Raw genomic sequence first — 21,003 nt, forward strand, 5'->3', positions numbered from 1 at the left:
AGCGCGTCCTGCGCTTCGCTGTTCTTTCCGCGTTCGCCTGTTGGACGACGAGTCGCAACTATGACCGAATACCCTGCTTGACGAAAATCGAGAAACAACTTGATGATTACAATGAATTTACTTGCATTCTTTGTTTTGGCTGTGCAAATATACAGCGTGACGCCTGGTAAGTTGGACTTTTCGGTTTATTATTCTAAAGATTGACGCTCTTGATTTGGAAGTGACGCAGTCATTATTGTTTATTGCTTTCGTTTTCGCCACTCGTCTGTTGCGTCGGCATTTTAAGTTCTTCCACCTGAACGCCCGTTTTGTCGGAGTTATACGGGAATACATAGCTATTATTATGAATGTAAGAAAGTTGGAAAACTTGAAAATGGCACAAATCAAAGTGATGTGCCCCAGCATAAATATGCAATCGATGAAATATGGAAAAGCCTACGCACAAGAATGAAATGTTGTACAGGGGAGTCGTTGCAATTCATAATTAACATTTCACAGTCATGGCAATAAACATGTGTCTCATCTTTCAGAAAAAAACATTGTATAGCCTCCTTACATTATAATGTCGATAAGAGTCATCATGTCTCCGTAAATGATATAAGGCAGTTCTTTTGTTCAGACAAGCGACATTTTTGTACATTTTTCCTGCTGACAGTTTCGACTGTGAGGAAGACTGGAGACACAATCGAAACTGTCAGCAGGTAACATCTAAAAGTGTTTCACTTGTCCGAACAAAAGGATTGCCTCATATTATTAATGGATTTTTTGTTTTTACAAATGAAGGAGGTTGGCAAAAGTTACGTCATTCGATTTCTTTCATCAGTGGATGTCAATCACTGCTGAGGGGCATCAAATATCTCGCTTAGGGCGTCACACTGAAATCCAACATATTAACAACTGGGAGAAAAAAACAAAGGCAGGTTGTCAAATTCAAGTTTGACAAGTTTGACAAGTTTGTGCGGAAGAACGCGTTTGGAGAAACATGACATTTCCAATTTCAAGTGCTGCAAAGTTCCAACTGCAGGCCGAATCATTGAAAATATGAAGATTGATTTGATCATGTGTGTCATTTTTGTGTTTGCCTTCCAGTCATTCACACGCTCAATTATTTCATGACGGGCTCTCAAGTTGCAAAGCTACCAGAGTACTGGGAGGCCGCGTATGTTGACGGCGTTCAGATTCTGCACTTTGACAGCAACCACAGGAAAGCAAAAGCAAAACAAGACTGGGTGGACAAAATCACAGAAGATGATCCGCACTACTGGGAGAGAGAGACGGCGATCAGTATTCAGACTGAGCAGATCTTCAAAGTCAGCATTGAAAACATTAAAAAGCGCTTCAACCAAACTGGAGGTTTGTTTACGTCCAACCTTCTGCTCGTCAAATGACACTTTTTCTGTCACTGCTGGCTTCTCTCTGATCATCGTCCTCGCTGAATCTTGTGCGCCATCCTTTCAGGTGTTCACATGTATCAGTGGATGTACGGCTGTGAATGGAATGATGAGACTGGGGAGGTTGATGGTTGGGAGCACCACAGTTACGATGGAGAAGACTTCATATCATTTGAGCTGAAGACGATGAGCTGGATCGCAGCACATCCGCAAGCTTTCATCACCAAACTCAAGTGGGACCAAGACGACGGGTTCAATCAATACTGGAAGAATATTCTCACTGAGGTGTGTCCTTTACGGTTGAAGAAGCACGTGAGCAACGGGAGGGAGTTCCTGACCAGAACCGGTACATTGTCCTCTCACGCCTTCTCTGCGTCTTTCAAGCTCACACACAATGTCCATCTTTGCCGCTCTTTCAAGTTGTTTCTTTTCCTCCATGCACATCCTCCACTCTTCTCTCCATCTTTGCGCGCAGAGCTTCCCACGGTGTCTCTCCTGCAGAAGACGCCTTCCTCTCCGGTCACCTGCCACGCCACGGGTTTCTACCCCAGGACGTCGGACCTCTTTTGGAGGAAGGACGGCGAGCAGATCCACGAGGACGTGGAGATGGGGGAGACCCTCCCCAACCACGACGGAACCTTCCAGACCACGGCCGACCTGAAAGTGGAGCTGACGCCCGATGCGGAGGGCCGCTACGAATGCGTGTTCAAACTGGATGGCGTCCGGGAGGAGATGGTCACCAAGCTGTACGCCAGAAGCATCCTGAGCAACGCGCGCATCCAGGGTGAGCAATGCGTCGGACACGGCTCGGCGTCACGCCCACAGTCGTTCACGTGTCTTGTTTTGTTGCCATGTGAAGAAGAGGAAGACAGGAAGAAGGCGGTGGCCATCGCTGTCCCGCTGGTGGTCCTGGCTCTGGTGGCGGTGGCGGTGGCGCTGGGGGTGTTCCTGGCCAAGCGTCGCAAAAGCCAAAAAGGTGAACGTCGACACAAATGTTTGCTCCGTTTGTGGCGATTCCTAATCTCCTCTCGCTTCTCTTCCATTTCAGCCATTTACGTTCCAGCTTGTAAGTGAGACGTTTTGCCCTTCCTTTTTTGGAAAAAATGGCAATGCCTTGAATGTATTTTCTTTTATGCTCCCTCAGGCAATGCCTCATCTTCTGAGCCGGACTGAATGAACCCCACTAAGGTTGAAGGGATGTCTTCTTTTCTTGGGTGCCACGCTTGATTGAATCATCGCATTCCAACTGTATGAAATATTTGGAAATGTTTCTTATTTCAAATTGAAATGCAACAGTTTTTCAAGTGCAGTGAATTGTAATTGTATTTACTTCACTAGTTCTTCCAAATACCGCTAGAGGGAGCCAACATACCACAAGTAATATCCGCATCACACGTTGCTTTTTTTGAAGTGCTTTTTTGTTAAGCGAGCTACTGATTAATTTGATATAAGTTTGAGTATCATTATAAAAATATTTGAAATGAGGTTTCTGGTCACTGTATTTTCACTTGTGGATATATAATTTAGCCAGGATAAGCAAGAAATTTCTGATAAAGAACACGTCTTTTTTCTGTTGTCTTCTAAAAAAAAGCATACAAAACACATTCCTATTTACAGAAAAGTCCATGTGGAGTTTATTTTGATGTTTTTATTTTATTTATCTCCGTCATTGATGTGTATTTTGATCAATAGACAATTCAACTTTAGCAAGTAAACGCATATTTACATAATTATGCTTGAGAAGGAACAAGATGAAGAAAATCTTATAGTTCCTGCCCCCTTCCACATAATAATAAAATAAAACAACATAATAAGTGCAAAACTTCATCAAGTACAAACCAAACACCTCACGAGAAAATATATACAAAACCAGACAAGAAATAACTAAATTCATAAATATAAAGTGAAATGTCAACTCTTACGGCTGTCCATATAATCTTATTGTTCTGTCGTTATGGATTTTTTTTCAACTGGAATATATTTTTACAATACTTTATCTCATTGAAAAGAGAAGGTACGAATAGAAATCGATGGAACTGAAATTGAAAGGGTGCAGGAAAACAAATTTCTTGGGGTTATAATAGATGACAGGCTGAGTTGCTGAGTCAAACTATGGAGCAGTCTAAGTGAGGAACTCAAGCAAAGTCCAAATATCCACTGTTCTGCCCTCAGAATTGTTTTCATGATGTAAGAAATGTTTTCTATGTAAAGAAGCATACGCAATGGTTATTTGTCGTTCGGAAGCAAAGCGGAAATGTATTTTGAAATGCACCGGAAGCTGCGCATGTTTTTGTTGAAGCGACTTGACAACTGATGAGTTGAGAGACGTTAGGGCTACTCGCGTCATCTAAGCGAATCTTTGTTTATAAAATAAGAATATTCATAGAATAAACTAAGTGTGTTTGTTGTTTCACTTGCAGTTTCACTCGTGTTTAACACTGAACAGAAATAAAGGGAGCAAGACGCTCTGAATCCTGGCGCAAGTGTTCTATACATGAGTTGGGCTGGCTGATGAACTGTGACAACGAAAAGATTCAAACATGGCCGCCAAATCGACGACACGGAGACGGTAGACTTTGAAGAGAATTCACGTCGACCTTCATCTTCCAAGTCATCAGTCCACAGTCGATCGAGAGCTAGTGCTACCTTCAAACGCTCGTCATCCTACAATTCCGTTCTGGAGGCAGCTGCCAGAGCTTCGGCTGAAGCAGCGGCAACCAAGGTAGCCTAGTCAAGGAAGCAGTTGGAAATTAAAAGGCAACGAGCTAGGCTAGACATAGATTTAGAAGAATTAGAAATTGAAAAGGAAGCAGAAGATTATGTGCAAAGCCAAACGCAGCTCAACGCGCAGTCCCTTGTAGCCTACAGTGTTGTCTGGCGCCGCGAAGCCACACATAGTCCACCACCTGCGGCAGCTGAGGAGAGGTCCTCACACAACGTCTGCAGACCATCAGTGAATGAGGAACGTGAGGAAAAGGAGCAGTTCCAAGAGGCAATCAACACTCCGTATTATGCCCCCCCCCCCATTTCATGGTGCAGTCAGACCTTGTGAGTCCAGCCTCCTACGACAGTCATCAGCCACACCGACGACACCACCACGCATGGATGACTTCAGGCCTTTGCGTGATAACTTCAGGCCTCTTCAGAGTGACATCGGAACCCCGACTCAGCCTTCACATGCAGCAAGGCACACATCTGCCCCAAAGCCACCTGACAGTCCACATATGCAACAAGGTCAGTATTCTCCTCCTCATGCCAGCCCTCCACACATGATAGACTTTGCCAAGTTTCTTGCTCGCAGAGAATTAGTGACGACTGGCCTCACAAAATGTGATGATATGCCAGAGAAGTCCTCATTCCTAAATGCAACACAAGGCTTAGGTTTATCATACAGTGAGGAGCTGGACCTCTTGGTGAAGTGGCTCGGTAAAGACTCGTCTGAACATGTAAAGAGGATCCGTGCTGTTTATGTCACCGAGCTCAAAGCTGCTCTACAACTGTCCTGGGATAGACGGCGTGAATGCTATGGCGCACCAGAAATAATTGAAAACGCCCTGTTCAAAAGAGTGGACGATTTTCCCCGTCTGACAACACGAAGCTAAGATTGCTCAGTGATCTCCTCATGGAGCTATTAGCAGCCAAAAACGATGGATATCTTCCTGGCCTTGCATACCTCGACACGCCTCGTGGGATAAAGCCTATTGTGGAGAAGTTACCTTCAGGCCTGCAGGAGAAATGGCTCGGTGTAGGCTCAAAGTACAAGGAGCGCTACAGGACATCTTTCCCTCCCTTTTCGTTTTTGGTGGACTTTGTGTACGGCCAAGCCAAGGCTCGAAATGACCCAAACTTCAGCCTGTCCATCAGTAGCCAGCCGTACAGCAAAGGTGAGGAAGCTCCATTCAAGCCAAGTGAATTTAAGACTGCTGTGCGCAAAACAGACGTGTCTGGTACCACTGATGCAAACGCCTTAAACTCTACGGACGATGGAAAGGAAAACAATGAGCCGGCTCGTGATTGCCCTGTGCGCAAGAAAACGCGCCCATTGGAAATATGCAGATCATTTAGAGCAAAAACATTACAGGAAAGAAAAGACCACCTTGCCAAGGATTGTCAGGCATCATTGAAATGTGGTGAGTGCGACAGCCAAAGACACAGCTCCGCGATGCACCCAGACACCTCTCTGCCTCCCGATCAATCGGCCCTTCCACAAATCGGTTTAAAGTCCGCTTTCCAGGCGCCGCTGGGTTGGACTGGATTCTCAATATGGCTTTCTTCCACCGGGGACGGTCCATGGCCATCTCGTGGTTGAGAGTCCTATACTGAGAACATTTTTGGAGCAAAACCTTTTACAGCCGGATGCCCTTCCTGACACCAACCCAAGGGGAAATTGATTTTCTGTCGGGGTTGACTCCCTTAGCCCATTCCTCCATGAGAGATATGATACGTGCACACAAAGTGAGAGATCAAGTCAATGGTCCTCATAACGCACCTTTTGCCCAGCGCCTGGACTTAGGCTGGGTCATTATAGGCGAAGTCTGCCTGGACAACGCCCACAAGCCAACCCTGAGCATCTTCAAAACTCATGTGCTTCAAAATGGACGTCCGTCACTTCTCATTTCAAAAACGCTGAGATGAAAGAGCAGTTTTCCTCCTTCGTGGAAAAGCTTTTTGAAAACAACCATGCAGAGGTTGCCTCATCCATTGACGACACAAACGAATGCTGGTACCTGGCCTTTTTTGGTGTGTACCACCCCCAGAAGCCTGGGCAAATACGGGTCGTGTTTGACTCAAGCGGAGGTGGAGCAGTTGGTGGGCCGGTGCAGAGACAATAGCCTGATCCTGAATGTGGAGAAGACGAAGGAGATCATCGTCGACTTCAGGAAAAACCAGCCTCACCACGCTCCACTGATCATCAACAGCTCAGCTGTGGAGGTGGTCAGCAGCACTAAATTCCTGGGGGTCCACATCACAGACGACCTCACCTGGACTGTGAACACCACGAGACTGGTCAAGAGGGCACAGAAGCGCTTGTACTTCCTGCGGAGGATGAGGAGAGCCCACCTGCCCCCACCCGTCATGAGGACGTTCTACAGAAGCACCATAGAGAGCATTCTGACAAGCTGTCTCGGTGTGGTGTGGAGGTTGCAGCGCCTCCGATTGGAAGAACGTGAGGAGAGTGGTGAGGACAGCAGAGAGGATCATCGGGGCTCCTCTTCCCTCCATTCAGGACATGTCATCCCAGCGCTGCGTGTCCCGAGCCCGTAACATTATCAGTGACCCGTCACACCCCCACCATGGACTGTTCTCCCTGCTGCCCTCTGGGAAGAGGTTTCGCAGCATCCGCTGCAGGTCCACCAAGTTCTGCAATAGCTTTTTCCCTGCTGTCGTCAGACAGTTGAACATTCAAACGTAGCATTCCTCTGCACACTTGTAAATACTGTTTTTGTCTCCTGCACTGTTTACATACTTTATCACTGCTGCACTTTGTACTTTATAATTATCTTATTTCATATTTTTATATAGAATGTCACTTTTTTAACCAGCCGAAATACCACTACATTGTTGAAAGCCGTATGCAACGAAATTTCGTTTTGTACACACCTAGTGTTGACAAAATGACAAAGTTCTGTCTAAGTCTAAGTCTAAGTCTTTATTTTATATTTTTATATATAATGTTACTCTTATTCAACCGCAATATCACCACATTGTGAAAGCTGTATGCAACGAAATTTCGTTTTGTATGCACCCTGTGTAGACAAAATGACAATAAAGTTTGTCTAAGTCTAAGTCAAGCGCCCGACTGAACGGCCTCTCCCTCAACTCAGTGCTTCTCACAGGGCCCGACCTGAATAACACTCTGCTTGGCGTGCTGCTACGTTTCAGGAAATATCTCATTGCTGTCACTGTGGACATCCAGCAGATGTTTTATGGATTCCTGGTGAGGCATGAGCACAGAGATTACCTCAGATTTCTGTGGCACAATGACCTGTCTAAAAAGGTTCAAGAGTACCGCTTGCGGGTACACGTCTTCGGCAACAGCCCATCGCCTGCAGTATGGACTACCACGTGCTGCTAAGAAAGGTGAAGCAAGGTATGGCACTGACACAACACAGTTTGTGCATAGACATTCCTACGTTGATGATGGACTCGTGTCACTGCCCACCGAGTCTGCTGCCATAGACCCGCTGAAACGTACCTGTGCCTCACTCGCCGAGTCTAATTTGAGGCTGCGCAAAATAGCATCGAACAGTGTCACTGTGATGAAAGCTTTCGAACCTGAAAAACTGGCCTCTGGCATTAGAGAGCTGGGGCAGGACGATGGTTCTCTCCCTGCGCAGAGGAGCCTAGGCTTATGCTGGGACATTAACACAGACATGCTCACCTTTGAGGTAGCCATTGCTGATAAGCCTTACACTCGCCGTGGGGCGCTGTCAGTTGTCAACAGCGTCTTCGACCCTCTGGGTCTGGCCGCCCCAGTGACCATCAAAGGCAGGCTGCTACTGACACAAAAGCCAGAACTGCTTGCTCCTCCGGGCGAGTTTGCGGGTTTAGACCTTCTGAGAGGCCAGTGGAGGCAAGTGCAGGCGCTGGCGAACGAATTCTGGAACCGTTGGAGAAGTGAGTACCTGAGCACTCTCCATCCAAGACGTAAATGGCACAGGACACGCCGCGACCTTCAACCTGGGGACATTGTGCTGCTAAAGCAAACTCAAGTGCCAAGGAATGAGTGGCCGATGGCTATGGTCATATCCACCTCCGAGAGCAGCGATGCAAGGGTCCGGAAGGTTGAGGTGAAAACATCATCCCAAGGCACCTCGAAGACTTACCTGCGGCCCATTTCTGAAGTGGTCATTCTCATGGAAAAGGCGGATTAAAAGTGGACTGAGAAAAAGGAAAGTAGTTTCAAAGGTTCGTGGCATTACATGCCAGACGGGGAGTGTTCTGCCCTCAGAATTGTTTTCATGATGTAAGAAATGTTTTCTATGTAAAGAATCATACACAATGGTTATTTGTCGTTCGGAAGCAAACCGGAAGTGTATTTTGAAATGCACCGGAAGCTGCGCATGCTTTTGTCGAAGCGACTTGACAACTGATGAGTTGAGAGACGTTAGCGTTACTCGCGTCATCGAAGCGAATCTTTCTCCTCTCCTTATGCTCACGGAATCAACAGCTGTAAGTTATCATTGTTTTATTGGATAACTTTATTATTGTTTATAAGATAAGAAGAAGATTCATGGGAGAAACTAAGTGTGTTTGTTGTTTCACTTGCAGTTTCACTCGTTGTGTTTAACACTGAACAGAAATAAAGGGAGCAAGACGCTCTGAATCCTGGCTCAAGTGAGTTGGGCTGGCTGATGATCTGTGACAACGTACACGAAGTATATTAAAGCTTGGCGTACATCAGGTGTCAAACTCAAGGCCCGGGGGCCAGATACGGCCCGCCACATCATTTTAAGTGGCCCGCAAAGACAAATTGTGCATCAAATTCGTGTCATTACTAGAATTGTCTTCACTTTTAATATATATATATATTTTTTTAATATTTGACCAGTTTTTACTCGTCTGATTTGAAAACGAGTTATTTGTCAGTTTGTTTTGTAGCTTTTACTGGATATAATATGAGGTGCTCATACATTAATTTGGGTTGACAGTCATAATGGCCCTCCGAAAGAAGTTATGACTACAATGCGGCTCGCGAAGAAAATGAGTTTGACACCCCTGGCGTACATAATACCAAAGTGAGGCATATGCGGATATGATTTTTGTCCACTTGGGGTCACCGTTCTCACGCTTAACAGTAGGATTGTGTCTGTGCTTGAATGCGTTTTTGGACTTGATACACGCTTTTAGCTGATCATAGCGAACATCTGTTGTTGTTTTTTCTCCCCTCTCTTAGGAGCTCCTGACTCTGGAAGCTTCGAATTCCGCCCCGGAAAAGGAAATCAAAGCGTTAAAAAAAGAGATCCGGCACTACAACAGCGCCCTGGAGCGCCACCGGCCCTTTTGTGTCCTCCGAGGTTCCGTGCAGGTGGACGCCCTCCAGACTTCCACGTCTGTCACCTCCAAAGCGGAGCTTGGTGAAAACCCTCATCCAATGCCCTCATCTGATTTAGTCCCTTCCTCCCTGTTTACACACGCTCCTCATTCGCTGTTTAGCAATGACGCCCACATAGAATTACCCTCGTCCACCTTCTCCACGCTTCACCCCGAAGACATCCTCTCAGTCACATCTGAAATGTTCCCCATTGAAGATCCGGGAGCGCCGCCGCTCGACCCGCATCAATACAAGAACGCTTTAATATCGGCGCAGACCAACGGCGATGGGACCTTAAAGCCGAGTCAGATAACGCCAACGCTCGAGTCCCTGCCGTGTTCGATTCCCGTTCCGCCCAACACTCCAGACGGATTTTTCCCTTTAAACACACCTTTGGTGGAGCCGTACCCGGAAGAGCTGTCGCTATCTACCTTCCTGGAGGAAAATGACTGGATTCTGAATGCGGACAATAATCCCACCACTCTTTAAGGTCAACCAAAAAAAAAAGGTCGTGGTGTTCTTTTTTTTGGCCTAAGTACCCGTGGAAACTACAGGATTATGACACGGGGCCCTCTTTACTTTCACTTGTGTTCTCTTGTGTTATTTCCTTTTTTCAAGGGGGCGCAGGGGACACATTCTATGTTCATTTGCATATTTATTTATTTAATCTCAATGAGTAACATTGGCTGTCAACTGATCCACTGATTTCACAGTTATTTTTTGGTGCAATTTTCGCAAAGCAGCTATTGTGAACTAACTAAATGAAGAGTAATAAAAATGGCTTGATTAGAAATATTAGATTTCTGATGCTTCATTTTTAAAGGTAGGAGATAAGTGAGGATTTTCAAACTAGTTTCTGAGTAGGGTTTTATAGTAGGCTTAGGGTTTCAGACTACAATTAGGGTTTCAAAGTGGGGTTTTAAAATGGGGTTATGGTTTCAAATGAGATTTTCAGACGAGGGTTGGAGTTTTAAATTCAAGCTTTCAAAGTAGCGTTTTAATTTACATTTAGAGTTTAAAATTGGGGTTTTCATTAGATTTATTTATTTTGTGGCAGAGGTCTTTTAGAAATATGCTGGGAACAATACAAAAAAAGTCATTGGCATTTCATTGCTTTAGAGATTTTTATTGTATGTGATCAATGAATTCGGTACCACCCTCCAGTTTGAGACGCAGACTGACGCCATCTTGTGGTCACAAGTGGTTCTGTCTTAGGATGCACGTTCATTGTACATCATTACAAAACGTGGTAAAAAAAAATTCTAACTAACAAAAAACTGTTCTGTACATGGTCATTTTTCCAATCAAAAAATAGGGACAAGGTGATGTTTTTGTCATTTGTGATGTCATGAGGATTTGTCTCTGAACTAAGAACTGAACAAGTTCGTTAAGTACGGTTTCAAACTAGGGTTAGGGTTTTCAACTAGGGTTTCCAACTCAGGTTACGGTTTTAAACTAGGGTTTCAAATTAGATTTAGGTTTTCAAAGTAGGGTTTCATACTAAGGACACGGTTTCAAAGTAAGGTTTAAAGCTCGGGTTTAAAACTAGGGTTAGGGTTTTAAAGTAGGGTTTCAAATTAGATTTAGGTTTTCAAAGTAGGGTTTCATACTAAGGACACGGTTTCAAAGTAAGGTTTAAAGCTCGGGTTTAAAACTAGGGTTAGGGTTTTAAAGTAGGGTTTAAAACTAAGTTTAGGGTTTCAAAGTAGGTTTTAAAACTAGGATTAGGGTTTCAAAGTAGGGTTTCATATTAGGGTTTGGGTTTCAAATGAAGGTTTCATACTAGGGTCAGGGTTTCAAAGTAGGGTTTAAAGTTAGTTTGAAACCCTGGTTTAAAATCCTAACCCTAGTTTGAAACATTACTTTGAAACCCTAACCCTGTCAATTTTAACATAAATACATACAAAAAAAAATTGTGTATCAATAAATGTATAATAAACCTTATCCTTAGTTCATTAACTAATAGTTTCAAACATCTAAATACTATATTAATAGTATAAATGACATACAGAAAATATATATAAATGTGTGCGTGTGTTGTGGGTAACATGTAGATGTAGCTAAAGTATACATTCAGGAAATATGTTTTTAGAACTCATTATTATAACAACATTTATACAACAAGGTACAAGTGTACATACTGTAAATATGTTTTTAGAAATATTTTCTTATTACAAGATTTTTTAGAACAAGGTACGATACTGTAAATATGCTTTTGGACCTCTTATTATTATAACAACTTTTTTTAAAACAAGGTACAAGTGTACGTACTGCATTGTGTGGTAAAAATTTAAATAAAATCGAACTAAAAATCTAACTTAAACGCAGGTACCTGAGTACAAATATAAGATCTTAAAAGGGCACATTTCTTTCTTTTATATTACACATCCTTTTTTTTTTTGGTAAACAAAACTGGCCATAGTTGAATCTTTCACCCAGCGCTCCACTTTTCCACATGCAATATGGCGGCAAAGTTGACCTACGTTCAGCAATCAAACTGGGTTTATGGATATTTTCAATGATAAAAGCCCTCGACGATCACGTGATTTCACGGAAAACCAAACTTTAATTTACGTTGTAGTTACGCAGCCCACCAGGGGGCGGCGCTGTTTCAACGAGTGGTTTATATATATATATATATATATATATACTATATATATTTTAAGACGCGCCCGCGCACGCACACACACGCACAGTCATATGCGGGAGTCGAACTCATGGTCCATGCACACAAGACAGTCGAGCCATCCCCACACACAGTTTATTAACATACTGTAGGACTGAGTGACGTCATCGCCGGGCTGAACTCCAATTGGCTTGCCTGAGAAGTAATCGAAGCGCGTCCTGCGCTTCGCTGTTGTTCCGCGTTCGCCTCTTGGACGACGAGTCGCAACTATGACCGAATACCCTGCTTGACGAAAATCGAAAAACACATTGATGATTGGAATGAATTTACTTGCATTCTTTGTTTTGGCTGTGCAACTATACAGCGTGAAGCCTGGTAAGTTGGACTTTTCGGTTTATTGTTCTAAAGATTGACGCTCTTGATTTGGAAGTGACGCAGTCATTATTGTGTATTGCTTTCGTTTTCGCCACTCGTTTGTTGCGTCGGCATTTTAAGTTCTTTCACCTGAACGCCCGCTTTGTCAGTTATACGGGAATATATTGCTATTATTATAAATGTAATAAAGTTGGAAAACTTAAAAATGGCACAAATCAAAGTGATGTGCCCCAGCATAAATATGCAATCGATGAAATATGGAAAAGCCTACGCACAAGAATGAAATGTTGTACAGGGGAGTCTTTGCAATTCATAATTAACATTTCACAGTCATGGCAATAAAAATGTGTCTCATCTTTCAGAAAAAAACATTGTATAGCCTCCTTACATTATAATGTCGATAAGAGTCATCATGTCTCCGTAAATGATATAAGGCAGTTCTTTTGTTCAGACAAGTGACATTTTTTTTAGATGTTACCTGCTGACAGTTTCGACTGTGAGGAAGACTGGAGACACAGTCGAAACTGTCAGCAGGTAACATCTAAAAGTTGTACTAAGTTCATCTTGTTTTTCCTTTTCAATTACTTCACTGGTTCTTCTATATCAAACAAATTATTTTAGGTGTATTTACCTGACATGTTCTTCCGCCTTCATCAGATCTGATGAAGGCGGAAGAACCCGCCGAAACATGTCAGTTAAATACACCTAAAATAATTTGTTTGATATAGAAGAACCAGTGAAGTAACATCTAAAAGTGTTTCACTTGTCTGAACAAAAGGATTTCCTCATATTATTATTGGATTTTTTGTCTGCAAATTAAAGAGAATGGCAAAAGTTATGTCATTAGATTTCTTTCATCAGTGGATGTCAATCACTGCTGAGGGGCATCGAATATCTCGCTTAGGGCGTCACACTGAAATCTTAACATATTAACAACTGAAAGAAAAAAACAAAGGCAGGTTGTCACATTCAAGTTTGACAAGTTTGTGCGGAAGAACACGTTTGGAGAAACATGACATTTCCAATTTCAAGTGCTGCAAAGTTCCATCTGCAGGCAGAATCATTGAAAATATGAAGATTGATTTGATCATGTGTGTCATTTTTGTGTTTGCCTTCCAGTCATTCACACGTTCAATTATTTCTCGACGGGCTCTCAAGTTGCAAAGCTACCAGAGTACTGGGAGGCCGCGTATGTTGACGGCGTTCAGATTCTGCACTTTGACAGCAACCACAGGAAAGCAAAAGCGAAACAAGACTGGGTGGACAAAATCACAGAAGATGATCCGCACTACTGGGAGAGAGAGACGGCGGGCAGTATTCGTGAGGAGCAGGTCTTCAAAGTCAACATTGAAACCGCTAAAAAGCGCTTCAACCAAACTGGAGGTTTGTTTACGTCCAACCTTCTGCTCGTCAAATGACCCTTTTTTTGTCACTGCTGGCTTCTCTCTGATCATCGTCCTCGCTGAATCTTGTGCGCCATCCTTTCAGGTGTTCACATGCTTCAGTGGATGTACGGCTGTGAATGGAATGATGAGACTGGGGAGGTTGATGGTTGGGAGCACCACAGTTACGATGGAGAAGACTTCATATCATTTGAGCTGAAGACGATGAGCTGGATCGCAGCACATCCGCAAGCTTTCATCACCAAACTCAAGTGGGACCAATTGGAAGAGAGGAATCAATACAATAAGAATTTTTTCACTGAGGAGTGTCCTTTATGGTTGAAGAAGCACGTGAGCAACGGGAGGGAGTTCCTGACCAGAACCGGTACATTGTCCTCTCACGCCTTCTCTGCGTCTTTCAAGCTCACACACAATGTCCATCTTTGACGCTCTTTCAAGTTGTTTCTTTTCCTCCATGCACATCCTCCACTCTTCTCTCCATCTTTGCGCGCAGAGCTTCCCACGGTGTCTCTCCTGCAGAAGACGCCTTCCTCTCCAATCACCTGCCACGCCACGGGTTTCTACCCCAGGACGTCGGACCTCTTTTGGAGGAAGGACGGCGAGCAGATCCACGAGGACGTGGAGATGGGGGAGACCCTCCCCAACCACGACGGAACCTTCCAGACCACGGCCGACCTTAAAGTGGAGCTGACGCCCGCCGCGGAGGGCCGCTACGAATGCGTGTTCAAACTGGATGGCGTCCGGGAGGAGATGGTCACCAAGCTGTACGCCAGAAGCATCCTGAGCAACGTGCGCATCCAGGGTGAGCCACGCGTCAGACACGGCTCGGCATCACGCCGACAGTCGTTCACGTGTCTCGTTTTGTTGCCATGTGAAGAAGAGGAAGACAGGAAGAAGGCGGTGGCCATCGCTGTCCCGCTGGTGGTCCTGGCTCTGGTGGCGGTGGCGGTGGGGGTGTTCCTGGCCAAGCGTCCCAAAAGCCAAAAAGGTGAACGACGACACAAATGTTTGCTCCGTTTGTGGCGATTCCTAATCTCCTCTCGCTTCTCTTCCATTTCAGCCAATTACGCTCCAGCTTGTAAGTGAGACGTTTTCCGCTTGCTGTTTTGAAAAAATGCCAATGCCTTGAATGTATTTTCTTTATGCTCCCTCAGCCAGCGCCTCATCTTCTGAGCAGGATTGAATGAACCTCACTAAGGTTGAAGGGATGTCTTCTTTTCTTGGGTGCCACGCTTGATTGAATCATCGCATTCCAACTGTATGAAATATTTGGAAATGTTTCTTATTTCAAATTGAAGTGCAACAGTTTTACAAGTGCAGTGAATTCTAATTGTATTTACTTCACTAGTTCTTCCAAATACCGCTAGAGGGAGCCAACATACCACAAGTAATATCTGCATCACACGTTGCTTTTTTTTAAGTGCTTTTTTGTTAAGCGAACTACTGATCAATTTGATATGAGTTTGAGTATCATTATAAAAATGTTTGAAATGAGGTTTCTGGTCACTGTATTTTCACTTGTGGATATATAATTTAGCAAGGATAAGCAAAAAATTTATGATAAAGAACACGTCTTTTTTCTGTTGTCTTCTAAAAAAAAAATACAAAACACATTCCTATTTACAGAGAAGTCCATGTGGAGTTTATTTTGTTATTTTTATTTTATTTATCTCCGTCATTGATGTGTATTTTGATCAATAGACAATTCAACTTTAGCAAGTAAACGCATATTTACATAATTATGCTTGAGAAGGAACAAGATGAAGAAAATCTTATAGTTCCTGCCCCCTTCCACATAATAATAAAATAAAACAACATAATAAGTGCAAAACTTCATCAAGTACAAACCAAACACCTCACGAGAAAATATATACAAAACCTGACAAGAAATAACTAAATTCATAAATATAAAGTGAAATGTCAACTCTTACGGCTGTCCATATAATCTTATTGTTCTGTCGTTTCAGATTTTTTTCAATTGGAATATATTTATACAATACTTTATCTCATTGAAAAGAGAAGGTACGAATAGAAATCGATGGAACTGAAATTGAAAGGGTGCAGGAAAACAAATTTCTTGGGGTAGATGACAGGCTGAGTTGCTGAGTCAGACTATGGAGCAGTGTAAGTGAGGAACTCAAGCAAAGTCCAAATATCCACCAGTTTAAAAAAATGTTCAAAAATATGTTGTTTAGCAGGTACAAGGACTAAAAATGCCAAATGGCTACACAAAAGCAAAAATAAAACAGGATAACAAGTTGAAAGTGTGTAGATTTATACGTTGAATCATTAGTTTATTGGATAAACTGAGAAAGTGGTAGGAATCTAAAAAGGTATGCTTCTTCCTACTCCTTTTCGAGCATTCTTTGCTATTGATTTTTTTTGGTTCTATTGGTTTGTTGGTTTGTTTGTTTGTTGTACGGACTTACATATGACACTTTAGTGTTATTTGTTTTATTTTTTATCTTTTTTAGTTTTAAATATAAATCAATCAATCAATCAATCAATCAATCAATTGTTGGGTTGTGTCCACAATTTAGGGAGCGCGGTACCTGCGCCTCACGGCAAAAGCCATTGCCAATCACCTGTCATCCAATTTACTCACTGCGTGCTCGTTTGATTTCTTCAGATTTAGGAAAATGCCAAGACACTGAAGCAGAAATTAGACTTACAGAGGTTGGTTGAGTTCAATCATAATTCTCGTTAAGAAAGCTCTGTTTTCAGGAAAGTACAATACAGCGCTGGGCCTTTCAAGAACAGAAAGTCTCCATTCCGAAAAGGCAATGTTCAAGGTTCTTCGGTCAGCTTATATTCAGTCGCACATGCCGGTGTGGGCCGAGTTTGATGGGTGATGAGTCTTTGGGGTGGGGCAAGTTCGCAGGAGATTTTGATTCCGTGGGAGTGGGTGCTGCTTCGGTGAGAGCTGGTTCCGTGGGGTGGGTGCTGATTATGGGCGATTCGGTGTGTGTGTGGGGGGGCTGTTGTCTTCCATCCCGTCTTTCAGCCTTGGCGATCATCTTTGGCCGGGTTCTTGGCTGTCTCCCTCTGGCACCTGCTGGTTTTATCTCCAAGTGACCTTCCTGTAAACATTCTGCTCCATTCTTGCACATACACTGTCGCACCTCATCCATTTGTCATTCTTTCAATTTTGTCATTTTGTACGGAATTATGTGAGCTTTTGGCTGTGACATCATCAATTTATTAATGTTCCCTGACTATGCAAAGTTCTTACTCACCACTTACCATGTTTTTGTTTGTTCTTTTGATACTCCATGTACTTGCTTACGTCATCATATTCTTAGTTTAATCATGCTTCCAACCATATCTTTTCTTTGTTAGGCAAAATATTTCCCTCTGTCCTGAACGTTCAGTAGTCATCGAAAACTGGCGTCTAGCATTAGTCAAAACATAAGATACAATCAAGTACTGAACATTTTTAGACGACTTTGGCAGTGTCCGTGATTTTGAGAATCATCAGGCATGCATTAAACAGTTCCTTAAGGGTCATCAAGCTATTCAAGCAATATATCAAAAAACATTTGTAATTTCAAAGTGCTCAGAAATATATTTCCGATCATAAAGTTATAAAAACCTTTGTCATTACCACCTATCAAAAATGTCTAGTTATGTATTCTTTATTGATTTGGTGTGTAGGTATAATTATACGCTTAAAATATTTCTTTTATTGCTTTAATATGTGAATATACTTGTCTGCTTATGTACTTTATTCAATGAGGTTTGAGCATATCTGTTTTTGTAGCTAGGCAGGACTTTTTGTATTTCGACCCCATTCCTTCACAATCAATCAATCCATCAATCAATCAATCAATCAATCAATCAATCAATCAATCAATGAACCAATCAATCATTTTGCCTTTTAAACCCACATAAAGCTAGCTCCACAGTGACTTAAATATGGCACTTTAAAGTGTTATGGATTGTATTTTATTTGTATTCATTTCCCCCCTCCTTTTATGTTTGAAATATGTTCGGAATAGACTCATCATCAACAGTTACGCATTCATCGATTGTCATACGTTCAACTGCTCTGCATTTCAAGTCACAGCCAACAAACAGGGCCACCCCCCCTCCCTTCTTGTTTCTTCTACGAGGGAAATAACAGAAAACGACAATATAAGAACAAATAATCAATTGCTCTTAAGGAGTAGTATTGGCCTCTTAAACAATAAAGATCTCAATAAGGGACCAAGCATTGCAATTTACGAAATAAAAAAGAAATAAAATCTAACTTCTATACAGGGCCGGTTCTAGGAATGCATATAAGAGGGGGCAGTCAGAAATGTGAAGGGGGCATGTTTTTTTGTTTTTTTTACACATTTTTATCACTGTTTGTGTTTTCATCACGGCAGTTGTTAGCTGTGTGCCCAGATCTCAACCTGGAGAAGTGGATTGCACTCTGTCAGGCGTCTACACTAAGACCTGTCCAGCTTGGGTGTCCCACCTGAAGACTAAATCTTCTGCTGGTATAGCTCTTAGGGTCACTGAGGCAAGCAAACCCCCTGACCACAATAAGGGGGCAATCCCTCAGGGGGGGGACTGAAAAATAAATGAAATAAATAAATGAAAAGTAAAATAAAATATCCTTCCTCCAGATTTCAACAACCAAGCAATAATCATTTTCAACAACATAACATTCATCTTAACTGGATGGCCTAATTCTCAAAATCATTTCAAGCTAAAGGAAAGACTTGTCACTATCATCAATATTTACAAAACTGAAAGGAAGTCTTATGAAAATAAAATCATCAAACATCAAGTTCTCAAACTAATTTATAAAAACAGAAACATTTATAATTTTTTATTTATTAGCTAAATAACTCAAAATAGTTAGGGAACTAATTTGTACAACACAACAGTTACGAACAGAACATTTAACATAACTTTTTTTTCTTCTTTTTTTAATGTATTTTTTTTATTAGCAACTTAATAACTAAAATCTCCTCCTTTCTCATTATTTTTTCTCCCCACTCCACTCTACAACAAAATAGTTAGGGAACTAATTTGTACAACATAACAATTACAGAGCAGAACATATAACACATAACTTTTTTTTCTTTTTTTTAATGTATTTTTTTATTAGCAACTTAATAACTAAAATCTCCTCCTTTCTCACTATTTTTTCTCCCCACTCCACTCTACAACACCAGTCTCCTATTTCCTTGTGCAAAAACTCTCACAAATTCATCCATATCCAAGTTACTCGTTACGGACCTCTCATGGGCTAAGATGACCAAATGTATCTTTCGCTTGTGTAACATGGTGCGACGAGAAGGGGTTAGGACACGGTGACAATGTGGACAAGGAACGCTCACACGATGCTGAAGACACACCAATTACCAGGGCTGTTACATACAATTTATGCAACTCAGGAAAAGCTTCCTTGTACTCCTGTAGGTGTTTACAGACAGTGGATAGGTCTGTTTCATTTGGACATTTCTTGAGCAACATCTGTTTTGCCACAAGAATTTCATTTTTTAGATTATCTGCCACAGTGCCAGCCAGCGCGGACAGAGGATGCAACTCGGTTGAATCTAGAAATGTGCTGGATTTGGGTGCAAGACTAGATATGGCTCTCATCAGCTCAACGTTCTTCTGAGAAAATCTATTCTCCATTTCTGAAATGGCCCTGTCAAGGATGTTGAGCAGAGACCTTTTCAGAGACTGAGAGGGGGAAATGGTTGGATCGTCCGAGTCTGTATGGCCCACAGTTGAGAGCACGGCACTTTGACCAAGACATTTGCTCATTGTCCTCCTTCTCTTTGGAGGCGGTGCATCATCCCCAGCAGCTGCCTGAGATGACTCTCCCCAATCCTCGTCTTCACGGAGGCTTTTTAAGGACTCCAGTGCTGCAGCAACAACCTCGGAAGCACCGCACATATCCACAGACTGAGACTGTAGAATTGCATTTGCTGGTTTCAAGACACCAAGCACCAGCACTAGAAACTTTCCAGTCTCAAAGAAGTGACGCCTCGAAATTTGACACAGCAGGCCCGATGCCTCGGTGCACAGGTCAACAGCAGCACTATCATCCTCTGTCATCTCAGATAGGATACTGACAATATGGTCTTGATTGTCAACAATGCACCTTGTCACCTCATAGTGGCTTGTCCATCGGATTTCAAGCAGCCTTTTAAGGTTAGGTGCATTCTATTCCTCAGACACATAGTGGTGCTGAAAAAACTTGTGCAATGAACTAGAGAGGTTAAAAAATCTCTTTGCACATGGTTCACTCTGTATGGCATGCACAACCACTAAGTGCAGTTGATGGTTGTAGCAGTGGATGTATGGGATATGCCTAGCAATCTTGTTTTGCAGCAGAGCTTGTACACCACCTCTTATCCCACTCATCACAGAAGCTCCATCATAACACTGGCTAAGTATGTCGTCAGCACTGTAGCCAGCATCAGAAAGGTGTGTCAGTATTTCAGACGTGATGTACTCTGCATCAAGTTGATGCAAGTCAATCAACCCAATAAGATGCTCCTCTGGCATGGAATTGCTGACAAATCTAATCATCACAGACACATTTTCCACATTGCACCAGTCCCTGGTCCCATCACTTTTGAGGCAAAACCCTGCAGAATCAGCATTTTCATATTTTTACATTTACATGTTGAGTGAGGTGTAAACAGTCCAATAGTTGCAGGGGGGCAGGAGGGGGTGTCGACATGGATGTTGTTAACATCACCTAGTATGGTTAGATTAGAGGAAGTGTAGTAGGCAGCCGGCTAACTGTGGAGGTTCGCCGCGGTCCAGGCGACCGTGGGCCGACCGCGCCAGCCTCACCAACACCGTCCTCTCCTTCCTCGCCAGCTCCGCCCGACAGGGCCTCTCCGCTCAACTTATGGCCCGTTGCGGTCCCGGCAACTGCGGCCCGACCGCTCCAGCCTGCACGCTAAAACCAAATGCTAAAAACTCAACTTTAATAATGGCTAAAAAATAAATAAATAAAAACACTAAAACTAAACTAATTCCGGTGGAGAAGCGGCGAACAATCAGCGCCAGCGTCCTCTCCCCAGATTACTTCCTCCAAATGTTCAAATAATAACACATGAAAGCCAAATTGAGCAAATTGGCTATTTCAGAAGTGGTAGCCCTTTGCCTTAATCAGTACCCAGGAAGTAGCTCTTGGTTTAAGAAAGGTTGGTGACC

General features: G+C 42.9%; 2 protein-coding genes across 8 annotated transcripts in view; both read left to right on the top strand.

Annotated features, from left to right (window-relative positions):
- LOC119128181 (major histocompatibility complex class I-related gene protein-like) lies at positions 1 to 15,661 on the top strand. Of its 7 annotated transcripts, none has more exons than XM_037260407.1 (7): positions 1 to 166; positions 1,090 to 1,353; positions 1,459 to 1,737; positions 1,867 to 2,175; positions 2,251 to 2,367; positions 14,891 to 14,908; positions 14,985 to 15,661. In XM_037260407.1, exons 1-7 carry the CDS (start codon positions 103 to 105, stop codon positions 15,011 to 15,013), a joined length of 1,080 nt encoding a protein of 359 aa, XP_037116302.1. In that variant the 5' UTR covers positions 1 to 102; the 3' UTR covers positions 15,014 to 15,661. The 7 variants fall into 7 exon arrangements, with proteins under 7 accessions (XP_037116302.1, XP_037116304.1, XP_037116308.1 ...); XM_037260409.1 differs by having other exon boundaries at positions 2,254 to 2,367; XM_037260413.1 differs by lacking the exon at positions 2,251 to 2,367 and adding an exon at positions 14,708 to 14,818.
- LOC119128185 (BOLA class I histocompatibility antigen, alpha chain BL3-6-like) overlaps positions 12,344 to 21,003 on the top strand; it is a 24,227-nt gene continuing 15,567 nt past the window's right edge. The window contains exon 1 of the mRNA XM_037260425.1: positions 12,344 to 12,427. Coding sequence (XP_037116320.1) covers positions 12,364 to 12,427 — 64 coding nt within the window. The 5' untranslated portion in view covers positions 12,344 to 12,363. The remainder of the gene's footprint in view (positions 12,428 to 21,003) is intronic.

This window comes from Syngnathus acus, chromosome 10 (assembly GCF_901709675.1).
Source record: "Syngnathus acus chromosome 10, fSynAcu1.2, whole genome shotgun sequence".
NCBI lineage: Eukaryota > Metazoa > Chordata > Actinopteri > Syngnathiformes > Syngnathidae > Syngnathus > Syngnathus acus.

Coding starts and splice junctions, on each gene's coding strand:
- LOC119128181 (XM_037260407.1), top strand. CDS start 103: ATGATTACAATGAATTTACTTGCATTCTTTGTTTTGGCTGTGCAAATA. Junction 167..1,089: donor AATATACAGCGTGACGCCTG/GTAAGTTGGACT, acceptor TTTGCCTTCCAG/TCATTCACACGCTCAATTAT. Junction 1,738..1,866: donor GGAGTTCCTGACCAGAACCG/GTACATTGTCCT, acceptor CTTTGCGCGCAG/AGCTTCCCACGGTGTCTCTC.